The sequence below is a fragment of the Charadrius vociferus genome, unplaced genomic scaffold (assembly GCF_000708025.1).
Source record: "Charadrius vociferus isolate BGI_N301 unplaced genomic scaffold, ASM70802v2 scaffold198, whole genome shotgun sequence".
Lineage (NCBI taxonomy): Eukaryota > Metazoa > Chordata > Aves > Charadriiformes > Charadriidae > Charadrius > Charadrius vociferus.
Window position 1 is genome coordinate 2418595 of NW_009649951.1, and position 12177 is coordinate 2430771.

Consider the following 12177-nt stretch of genomic DNA (forward strand, 5'->3'; position numbering starts at 1 on the left):
TCATTTACTGATGGCACCTATTTATTTTTCTTCTCTTTTTTCCTTGGGTGGGAGTTAACGGCAGAGAATCATACAGAGGGGCATAGTTGCTATGAATTTACTGTGCAAAAGTAAATATACTGGCGTTAATAAAATACGGAAATAGACAAGTTTTGCAATAATTACTAAAAGAACAGTTATTGGGTGTATATTTAAATAAAAAATTAAGTATGTTCTTATTTTTAAGAATAGACAGCTAGCAGAATCTGCATATATAATGAACTGGGAAACTCAATTTGATACTGCTGTTTGCATATTAATGTGAAACTACATGCACTTATAAGTGTAACTCAGTTTTACTACACATTTGGGGTAGAAAGTTGTGATTAGAATATGCACATTTTCTTAAGTCCAAGTTCGTAGGCACATTCACTTTTTGATGCACAATCAACTTGCATTAATATGAGTTATTGCCATTATGAGAAAAATAAATACATTCTATAAATATTTATTTATTTTGGTTGGAATCCAAAACCAGAATACCAAGAAGGGGGTCAGTCTTCAAATATTAAAAGACTGCTTCAAAAAAGGAAAAGAACAATCCTTTCTCCAGATCCATGACAGAGGAGATGGAAAGTAATCGGTTTCAATTGTGCCAAAAATTATTTGGGATTGACATCAGGAAAAATTTCCCAGTCTTTTCACACTGGGAAAGACATCCTGTATAAGTTACAAAATCTATCTCAGTACACGTTTGGGTTTGGTTTTGGGTTTTTTGTTGTTTGTTTTTTTTTTAAAAAAAAAAACAGGTTAAGCAAGTATCTGTCAGGAAAACCTAAGACTGTTGATTCTATGTTAGGGCAAAAATACGGAATACACAATGTCTTAACATCCCTAGTAGCCCTGCTTTTCTATGACTGAAAAATATCCCCTGAAACCATTTGTTTTGAGTGAAACCGATCTGCAAAGACATTATACCTGTATCCCTGCTTAACTTTATCTGACAGTGTAAAAATATTGCACTTCAGACAGGTTCATTTTGTTCCCAAAATGAAATTAAATCAAAGATGATAATTTTTTTCCCTCTGGAACACAAATTTCATAATATGGTATGCCAAATGTGGGTAAAGGTTATCTGCAGACATTGTATTTTTGTTCCAGAGGCAAAAAGGTCTCAAGTGTACTGCAGAAAATCAAACCTTCACAAAATGCAGAAGTTATCACCAGTTCCACTGCATAACCCGCATCTGGTTTCATATAAAAAAATAAAGTGTTTGCATTAAACTTTATTGCACTATCAACAATTTTTTTTTTAAAATATCCCCCATTCAAGTCAAATATTAAATTATTTTTATCAAACAAAATATAAGGTCTTCTTTAAAGTATCAAGTAGATATAGTATATGCGCTATACAGAAAAAGAACAGTCTAAAAGGAATGGCATACATCAAACCAGAGATGACAGAAAACAATCATCGGGTTGTTTCTTTTCCATGATTAAAAAAAGATTGCAGAAAGATTGTGTAGGCTATTGTATGCATTGTACGCATGAAAAGCATCCCTCTTCACTCAAGGTGTTGAAGCAGGCGACACCTTCAAGCTGTCAAGTGCTGCATGAATTCTGAAGTGCAACCTGGACTCCATAGAGTATTCTTTGTAGTTGTTTCTGCAAACAATAAAGTTATTTTAAGAAAAACATTTTTGGCCTGGATTGTTTCTTTTCTAGACATGCACTGAAGTACCAAAGTTAACAGCCTTAATTTCTTCAACAAGAAACAGATATGGATGAGTTCTAAGACATTTAAAGCTACCTCCACAAACTGAGCAGAGACTTACACCAGTACTAACAACTCAATGTACCGATAAACTGAATCCATGTCTTAGCATCTCTTTCAGTTATTTTGATCCTTTCAACAGCCCTTCCAATTACTGAAATTTGCTGTGAAAAGACAAGCTAGAAGACTACAGGAAAAAAAAGACTGTTAGCTGAAAGCGTGTGTTCAGCTTCAAAACACAACTCAGTAATAAAACACAGGGAAATCACACTATGCAATTAAAAAAGGCAAAAAACTAATGTTTCTAAAAAAAGGCTTTAGGAAATTGTTTCTAACTCACACTTACAACACGCATGATTGGTATACTTCGCTGTACTCACAATGGGCAAATTCTGCCCCATACTACAATCTACAGACGAAATGAACATGCAGTCCTACAGCAAATTTAGCTCTCTACTGCTCTTCTGTGACAGGATGTGAAAGGAAAAAGGGAGGTGGTCAGAAGTGTCCTGGATTTTAACCTACTCCCACGAACACCTTTACTGCAGCAGATATAAGCCCCCCGGGTGCTCTCTGGGACAGAGGTGGTATAGATCCTTTCTCTGGACTCTCCAGCTCCATCTCATGCATACAGTGGAGCTTCAGCACCTCTGAAGCCTAAATGAAAAGGAGACATTTCCCCTTCATATTCTGTCTGGTTTGATATTGTCTACATTGCTATGTCTGAAGTCAGTCTTGAAACTGTAAAATGCAACTATATTAGACAACTTTTCCAAGTCAAGAACACAGATTTATAATTACTTGTATTATGCAAAGGTTCTGGCAGCAAGAAAACACACATACATGCCTTCATTGCTAAAGTTACTCAGTTATTCTTAATCTACAGGCTGACACAAATAAAAAAAAAAATCCACTCACTTTGCAGTTTCTATGTATCTTATTGCTTTTTCTCTCTCATCCTGTTGTTTGTACAAAAGACCCAACTCATACAGGGTGAACGGCACCAAATAACTATCATATTTGATTTGCTTCTCACTAGAAAACCAGAAAAATGCAAAAGTGGTTAATTACAACTTTCCTCGAGTGACCAGTTAACTTTTAAATGCAATCATGTCTGTAAGAGCACATGGACAGAGAAAACACTCTGAAACCTTTTTACTGGTTAAATTTGTGCGCATTAATTATACCTGTAAACAGTGGACATAAAATACTTTCAACATGACCGTCTAAAAGCAAAAATGTATTCTTTCATACTTCCTATTTGTATTGTGGTATGTTACCCAAGATACCATGAACACAATTCTAAGACTGGGACCCTATTGTGTGACTTAGAGTTCAAAAAAAGCCAACCATACAAGAAGATAACTTGAGACGAAAACAACGTTCATTAGGTTAGGCAGAATAATACAGATACTTCTTTCCCACTCACAGAATTGAGATCCCTTCATCCTAGCTTGCCTGAACAAAGCAGCAGCAAAGTAAGAAAAATTCAACTTTTCCTCAATACAAGAAATTCTCAGAATCACTGTGGCTGGAAGGCACCTCTGGAGATCATCTAGTCCAATCCCCCACTCAAAGCAAGGTCAATGGCAGCAACCTGTCACAGACTGTGTCCACCTAGGTTTCAAATATCTCCAAGGATGAAGACTCCACAGCCTCTCTGGGCAACTCGTGCCAGCATTTGACCAACTTGACAAATAAAAAAAAAAATTCTCCTTATGTTTAAACAGTATTGTGCTCATTGCTTCTGGTTCTGTCACCGGGCACCACTGAGAAGAGATTGGCTCCTTTTTTTTATTTAAAAAAACAAAACAAAACAAAACACATTCCCTTGAAGAAACCTCTTCAGGTCTTCTCTTCTCCAGGCTGAACACACCCAGCTCTCTCAGCTTCATCTCACATGATAGATGCTTCAATCATTTAATCATCTTTGTCACCCTTTGTCAGACTTGCTTCAGTATGTCCATGTCTCCGTTGTACCAGTGAGTCCAGGACTAGACACAGTACTCTAGATGTGGCCTCTCCAGTGCTGAGAGGGGAGGAAGGATCACCGCCCTTGCCTTGTTGATGATGCTCTTCCTAGTGCAACTCAGGACAATGTTGGCCACCTTTGTTGCAAAAGCACCTTGCTGGCTCATGGTCAATTGGGGTTGGGGTTGATTCTGTCCCATCATCAACTTGGGGACAACCATGATACCCAGGGCATTTTCTGACAAGCTGCTCTCCAGCCAGTCAGCCTCCAGCCTGTGCTAGTGCATGGGGTTATTCCTTCCAGGGGTAGGGACTGGCACTTCTCTTTGTTGAGCTTCACGAGGTTGCTGTCCGCCCATTTCTCCAGCCTGTCCAGGTTGCTCTGAATGGCAGCACATCCATCTGGCCTATCAGCTACTCCTCCCACTTTCTATCTTCTGCACATTTGCTGAGGTTGCATTCTGTCCCATCATCCAGGTCCTTAATGAAGATGTTAAAAACTATTGACCTCAGCATCATTCTACTGGTGACTAGCATCCAGCTGACTTCATGCTGCTGATCAGTCTTCCGAATCCAGCAGTTCAGCCAGTTTTCAAATCAACCTCACTGCCCACTTCCAGTTGAGACTTCATCAGTTTGTCTGTGATGATACCACAGGAGACACTGTCAAAAACCTTTCTAAACTCAAGGTAAAGAACTGCTGTCCCCTCATCTGCTGAGCCAGTCATCTCATTGTAGAAGACTATAAGGGTGGTTAAGCATGATTTCCCCTTCATAAATCCATGCTGACTACTCCTGATCACCTTTAAGCATTTGGAAATGGTTTCCAGAATTATTTACTCCACCTTCCCCGGGACTGATGAGAAACTGACTGGCCTGCAGTTCTCCAGATCTCCCTCCCTGAAAATATGAGTGACATTTGCTTTCTTCCAGTCCTCAGGAACTTCCCCTAACTACCACGACCTTTCAAAGATAGTGGAACGTTACAATGACATTGGCTAGCTCCCTCAGCACGCATGCGTTTATATGCCAGCCTCCCATGTACTTAAGTATGTTGAGTTGCCACAGACACATGTGTGCCTAGTCTGTTCACACTTTTCCTAACTTGACCCTCCTCCATCAAGAATAACTCTTGCATGTTCCAGACTTCCCCACAGGCTTCATGGATCTGGAATTCCTGAAGGCTGATCTTGCCACTACAGAACGAGGTGAAGAAGGCATCTCGTATCTTGGCATTTCTTGTGTTTTTTATAATCAACTCTGTGATTCTTAGCTGGATAGAATAACATCAACCAATATTGCAGAATGAGAAAGTTCGCAACAAGCACTGCAAAAGCTTTTGCCATTTTGAGAGCAACACTTCTGAAGATGCACCTCTTCCACCAAGACAAGGTGTGATGCACAGAAGTGTCTCTTAAAGCAGGGAGACTGCTTATGTCATCCACAGTCTTAATGTACTGTAGCAGATCAAGCAATGTAAAGAGTAAAGCTGACCAGAATGTCAGTATTTAATTTACCAGAGAACCCCTCCCCATGAGAAACACCCGCTTTAAGAAGTGTTGTCTGAAGACTTTTTTGAGATGTCTCAGCTCTAAAAGCCTCCACTGTGCCAACTACATTTGGAGCAAGGTTTTCAGAAACAGCATTCTTTTAAATTGTAACCAATGAAAGGCCACTGGCCTGTAACTTGCAAAGTGCTTGACTAAACTCACTTGGGATCTTAGAAATGGCAAGAGAAGGCAAGATGGCAAGAAAATTATAACAAGCAATAGAATTATGTGTAACAAATTCTCCTTAAATATTAGCTTTTACAAATTATTTATTAGAAAAATTACATACGTAAAAACTGCTTTTTCACCATAATTCCTCTAAAAATTCTAAAAAGTTTACAACTGCAATCAGTACATGACTCAATGTCATATAAAGAAAAGTTATTACAGTGGATATGGCGATCTGACACCTAAAGTATTTGACCAATCCATAATACAGGAAACTCAAGTTTTCAACTGAAACAAGTAACAACAACAATTTTTCATCTACAAAGAGAATCATTAACTACTGAAGAACTAAATCCTGAAAAAAACCCACGAAACAGGAAATCCATGTGAATTATGTTTATTGATAGTTCTGCAAATCCAAAAATACTAACTCCAAATGGATTTGATAAATGCGTTACCCATCAGTTTGATTTATTTGGTCTAAAACATCACATTTATAAAAAGCTATATAATGTTCATTTGCTATAGAAAAATACCAGCTAAGTTTTGTAGTTCTCCAACTACTTTCTGAGGTATTTTAGTTCCAGCTCCTTAACAGGCTATTGAAGTTTAATTGCTCAAAATTCTAACACGACAGCTTCTACAGGCGTATCAGAAATTTCACACAAAGCTACAAAATACAAAGGTAGAAAGTCTGTTTATGTTATTCTTACCTTTGAATTACTTTACTGAAACACAGTTCAGCTTGCATGAGTCTTCCCAAATGTTTCAGGCAGAGGCCTTTCAGTAACTGCAACATGCACACATCATCCATATAGTATTCATTGCGATCTAAAAGTAAAAGCGAGATACATCAAACAATTTGAAGATACCATGAAAAGGAAAATTAGATATTCAGTAGTGAATATGTATTCAGACTCAGGACTTTGCTTCTCAGATTTTATACCTCAAAATATACATAACATTCGGGAGCAACATTAAATATTGCCTACTAAAGAAGATGTGTGCATAACATCTATATCTTTCTCTTTAAAGATACTGGCTAAGAAGAAATTGAAACATCCACATATTCCCCAGTCTTCTTTATCTGGAAGTCAGTACAAAGCAGGCATAAACTGGCAGCAGTTAGAGATTTCTGTGCTTGTAACATCTAAAACAGGAACCAAAACCTACAGTGAGACTGAAACCTCCTTCACACTACATTATCTAATTAGCTTCCCCTGTTGCAGAGCACTGGCAGACCTCCAATAGCACCAGTAATATGAAAAGCACAGGAACACACTAGGACTCTGTCCCACAGAAGTTTTTGGAAGCATTATTTGGCAGTACAAATTTAAGAAAACAAGTTTATTAGCATTCCCATCATCTCTAACAACGATTAGGAAGCTTCACTAGTAGTGTATAATGTTTGGAAAATTCAAGAAAGGTTTATTTTCAAAAGGAGTAAAAATATCAGATGAAAGAGCTTTTGTGAAAAGATTCAGAAATATAACCTTAGCAAGTGTGGTCCTCTCTTGCTGCCTCAGTTTATAGCATTTGCTGGGTGCAGGGAAGGAAAAGAAAGGAAAGAAAACACATACGGATAGACAGATGGCAGCACATACATTAACAATTCAGGAAGCAAAACACTCGCCCTTCAGATCATGTTGTTTACAACTGTTTACCAGCTCTCTAAGGTCACGTTAATTTTTTTCTTAATAGTCTGCCAAAAAAATCCCACGTAAACAGTTCTGAAACATGCAAGACTGAAGCATCTTGGGATCCGGTGAAGTGCTTTGCCACTACATTCTGGCTTATTTCTGTCTGTGTTTAAACGCAGAGAGTCTTGATAGATCATAACTGACAGACTGCGCTTTTAGTGACAGGTAGAAGCGCAGCGAGTATTTTGCATTCCCTCTAGCCTGTTTTGCTAGGCTACAGTATCGGATTCATGTGACTGTCTCCTAAAGGACTCACTCATTGAAATTACTGGGGGCAAGCACTGATGTCAGTAAAAGCTTGCCAGTCTTTAACAACTTCACCTAGTATCTCCCTGGTACTTCCCACAGGAAGAAAAGCTATTATGCCAAAACACTGACAGTAAATGACAGTAAATGCACAAGCCAATTTAATAGAGGCAACCTTGCAATAAATGTGGGAGAACCATCTTGCTACAGTCCTCTATGCTAGAGGAAATATCATTATCAGGATTATACAACACACAAAAAAAATAATTTTTCTCTTGAAGTTACAAATTCCTTTTTTGTATCTTGGAGATGACACAACTGTGGAAAAATAAGATTTCCAGAAATCATGAGAAAAAAAAAATAATTCTAATGCCTTTCATCTGTTCCTTCTACCATCCCTATTTTCAGCTCTGTACAACATAAAACCACTTTCAATCCTTGACAGATTCCTCGCTGTGCCTGTTCACTTGAAGCAAATGAAGTATCAACAGCTCTCTCTAAGAGGTCTCAATCCCTAAATAACCTTTGCGTATAATTAACACCCTTTTTTACAGCACCTTAGCAGTCCTTTAAAGCTATCTAGTACTGACAGCTATCTCTTAAAGTAATATTGTATCCTTGCCACGCTCTGCTAATAGCCTTAATCACTTTCTTTGGGTCTCAATTCAGCAGCAATTCTGGTAATCAGAGTCTTTACCTTGTCTGAGTCGGTATCTTTAAAGGCAAATCAGCAAATCAGTTCAGAATAAAACTACATTTGACTGCAGTTACTACTAAAAAGATACAGAAAGGATAAAAACTAAGCATGCTTCCAGATTACATCCTATTTCTAAACTGCATATTTCCATATGCAAAACATACCGGTTTTACTTCTGTTCCTTTTATTTTGGTACCTTCTGCATCTTTGCTTAGGAATTTGACAGGGAATTTACTTCACTGTTACAACCGATGAGCACTTATAGTACAAACCTCTGCACAATACAGCATTGGATTCCCAACAGCTTCTGCGAGAACCCTCCACACAGAACTCATGGGAACATGACTTTATTTGCATATGTCTTGCATACTGCTACCGTTTGGTTTTAATATGACAATAAACAAAGGAAAACCATGAGATTCAAGAGGCACACTACCGATTCTGCAGAAATGTGAATAGAGTAAAAAAATTAAGGGACCCAATTCAGTCTTGGCCTTGCAGTTACTCTCATTTAGCTTATTATACCATCCAGATTTTACCAGTATGCATTTCTTGTATGTTCTTGTATAACTTCTGAAGCATCAATTCAGTTTTTAAGTCGTAAAAGTACATCTAATTATATTTCACAACTAATATTTTAATAATTTAGCAAAACTACCTTTGCTAAATTGTTGATAAGTGCGATTAAAATCTGAGTTCAATATAAAATATTTTTAGTGAATTACCATTAAAAAAGTTTCATGTGCGAGAACATTTATTTATTTATTCTAGAAGAACGCAAAAGAGAGGTCTATGGAGAAGTTCACAAGGTAGATGACAGCAACCACCTGATAAAACCTGATAAAGCCAGGTACACCTGGCTGCGGTAAACCTGTTGTAATACTGGAACTTAAGGTCCTTTAGGGGTAAGCTACAAACTGATTCTCTAAACATTACCCTGAACATCTATGCTTCAAACACATCAAGATCTAAAGCCATAGTCAAAGTTTATTTGTTAAAAATATGTTTTAGTTTGCAACTAGCAAACATGTTTTTTCCTCCCAGAAAGAAAAAAAAAGACTCATGCTTCATTATTTCCTTTATACTTAGTCATATTCTGCTCAGTACGTATCCTCTGTAGTGAAAATGGGGTGTAAATTGGTTCTGAAAAAGTATTTTTCAGACACCTAAATTAGCGGATTAAGCTCCAAGAACGCTCTCAGAGACTGGAACGTCTTAGCAAGATTCAGTTCTCTAACTTAACAACCTCACATCCTTGAGTTTTCTGTATTCTTCTGCAGCATCAGTCAAGATGGATAAACAACATACTGAAGAACCACTGCGAACTTTCAAGTGGCTAAAATTTCTATACTCAGATTTAATAGCATGTTGCCCGAGTCAACACTTACCTCACAGAACATTAGTAGACAGAAGCAAAGAAAAGTGTCAGCATTTCTTACCTGCTTATTAATTCCATCTTAACTGATCACTTACTAGTTTCGTTTTGTAGAGCAGTTTCTTCTTTTTCAATTGTTATCAGTAAGTTTTCAGTGAGGTCTGCTCTTTTGCCCACAATTGCAAAGCCATTCCAAACATACATCATTTCCTGACAAAAAAATAAACAAGACAAACTCCTATAATTGCATAAATATTTAACTGACGATTATCCCTTGGAAGGCTGTTATGGAACATTCTGAGTACATTAAAATGCTGCCTACAAAAACTTGTTTTAAACAATAAGAAAGGTTTCAAAGCCAAAACACTCACTGTTGAGAAGTCCATGAATGAAATATCTGTACAACTTCAAACAACCACCCACAATGAGTACGGACATTCTGTCAGTTACATGCAAGTTTACAAAGACAATCACATTTGCCTTAATAACCATTTAATTAAAGTTGACTAAGAATATTTATGCACAGGAGAGGCAAAATGACATTGAATGTGCATGAGGAAAGTTACCCTAGGTTTCTAAGTTTTCAATGTTTTGACACTTTTTTAATGTGTTCTATCATGTATTTTCACAGATCTTTAAAACCAAAACTGAACAGATTTTATCACATGATAATTTACCATCACCCATGTAACACGTCAGCAAAATCAGCTATTTTAGGTTCAACTTGTGGCCTCTGCCATATGAACTAAAGAAACAGCTGAAAGTAGTTACTTTCTACAGGATTATAGATAAATTTGTGTGTGTGTTTGTGGGTGTGTGCATGTAAATACAGTATATATATATATATATGCATGCACTCAAACACACACATGCGTGTGTTTATATATAGATGCTATAATCTGTGGGCTGTTACCTTCCATATGGAGCAACACTGGAAGTACATGAAACTTTTCTGATAAAAATGTGGTTCCAGTACACACATCCAACACACACTTGCAATATAATTCCTACAAAACCTTATTTTTTAAAAAATCAAGGCAAATCCTGGCACAAAGCTTTCCAGATGCTTCAGTACAATAGTAAGCAACATGCCTGTTTCTATGCATTAAATATTATCACACTGTACCACACAAAGAGAATGAGAGAATACACATACAGAGTTACTGCTAATCAATACAAAACATTGCCCAGATCTTTATTCAATCATCGCAAACACAAGAGTATATTTTGCTCTACTGTATCTGAACTGTAATTAAACCTCCGAAATATGAAGCCCGATGTCATTCTGAAGCTGACACAATACATTTTTGAAATATTTCCATGTATATTTGTGCTGTAACTATGTGGGCTTCAGAGGGAGAAAAAAAGCTGGTTCTATGAAAGCCTGAAATAGTGTTACTGACACTATCAACTACATTATGCTAGATTTGTTTCAATTCTGTAGTCCTGTCTAATTTATGCTTACTGCAGTAACACCATACCCTATGTTTATTTTTGCTTAACCCAGGATGGAAAAATTCTTAAAATTAAAAGATACTGGATTTGACAGCAAGACCAAAGATACATACTCACAACTGAATAGCACTGTGCTGCACAAGCCCAGGACAACCTTATTACTTAGGTCTTTATAAATAATTGAGTATACAATAAATTTTAAAACAGATGGATTAATTTTCTTTGGACTCCTATTTCTCTATTAATAAGCTTTAACATAAGAAATTCCTTCTCAAATTATGTTTATCATCTTCAGTTGTTGTTACATTATCCATGTACAAAAGTTTTAGCACCACATACGCAAGGATCATTGCTGCGCACTACTAATGCCTCTGAAGTTAAAAGCATAAGAAATCAGAATAGTATTCATAAAGTACCATTAATTTCTGCACATTTTACTCAGACTCAATATAAGAAAAAAATCATAACAAAACAAAACACCCCACCACTTTACATTTTCCCCAGAAGAACAGAAAGTGCTGAAGTGCTTTTTAACTTAAGCAAGGAGGGCAGTCAGCAGAACCCTGGAGTTCTGGAGGGCGGACTTCGGTCTTTTTAGGAGCCTGGCTGACAGAGTCCCTTTGGAGGCAGTACTCAAGGGCAAAGGAGTCCAGGAAGGCTGGACATTTCTCAAGAAGGAAGTCTTAAAGGTGCAGGAGCAGGCTGTCCCTGTGCGCCAAAAAATGAGCCATCGAGGAAAAAGACTGGCCTGACTGAACAGAGAGCTGTGGTTGCAACTCAGTATAAAAAAGAGAATTTATGGCCTTTGAAAGAAAGGGCAGGCCACTCATGAGAACCACAAAGATGTAGTGAGACTATGTAGGGAGAAAATTAGAAGGGCCAAAGTCCAACTAGAACTTCACCTGGCTACTGCAGTTAAGGACAACAAAAAAAGTTTCTATAAATACATTAAAAATTAAAGGAGGACTAAGGATAATATCTGTCCTTTAGTAGACAGGGGCAGAAACATCGTGACCAAGGATGAGGAAGAGGCTGAGGTACATAATGTGTTCTTTGCCTCAGTCTTTAACAGTAAGACCAGTTGTTCCCTGAGTACCCAGCCCCTTGCGCTAGTAGACAGGAGTGGGGAGCAGAATGAAGCCCCCATAATCCATGGGGAAACGGTGAGTGACCTGCTCCAGCACCTAGACATATGCAAGTCTATGGGGCCAGATGGGATCCACCTGAGGGTACTGAGGGAGCTGGCAGAAGTGCTCACCAAG

General features: G+C 37.7%; 1 protein-coding gene across 1 annotated transcript in view; it reads right to left on the bottom strand.

Moving 5' to 3' along the window:
- Window positions 1–1547: 1547 nt before the first annotated feature.
- Window positions 1548–12177, bottom strand: part of TTC39B (tetratricopeptide repeat domain 39B) — a 27154-nt gene continuing 16524 nt past the window's right edge. Inside the window, exons 14-17 of the mRNA XM_009891499.1 lie at window positions 9559–9670; window positions 6156–6273; window positions 2672–2788; window positions 1548–1644 (exon numbers count right to left, since the gene is read on the bottom strand). Of these exons, the coding sequence (XP_009889801.1) occupies window positions 1548–1644; window positions 2672–2788; window positions 6156–6273; window positions 9559–9670 (444 nt within the window). The remainder of the gene's footprint in view (window positions 1645–2671; window positions 2789–6155; window positions 6274–9558; window positions 9671–12177) is intronic.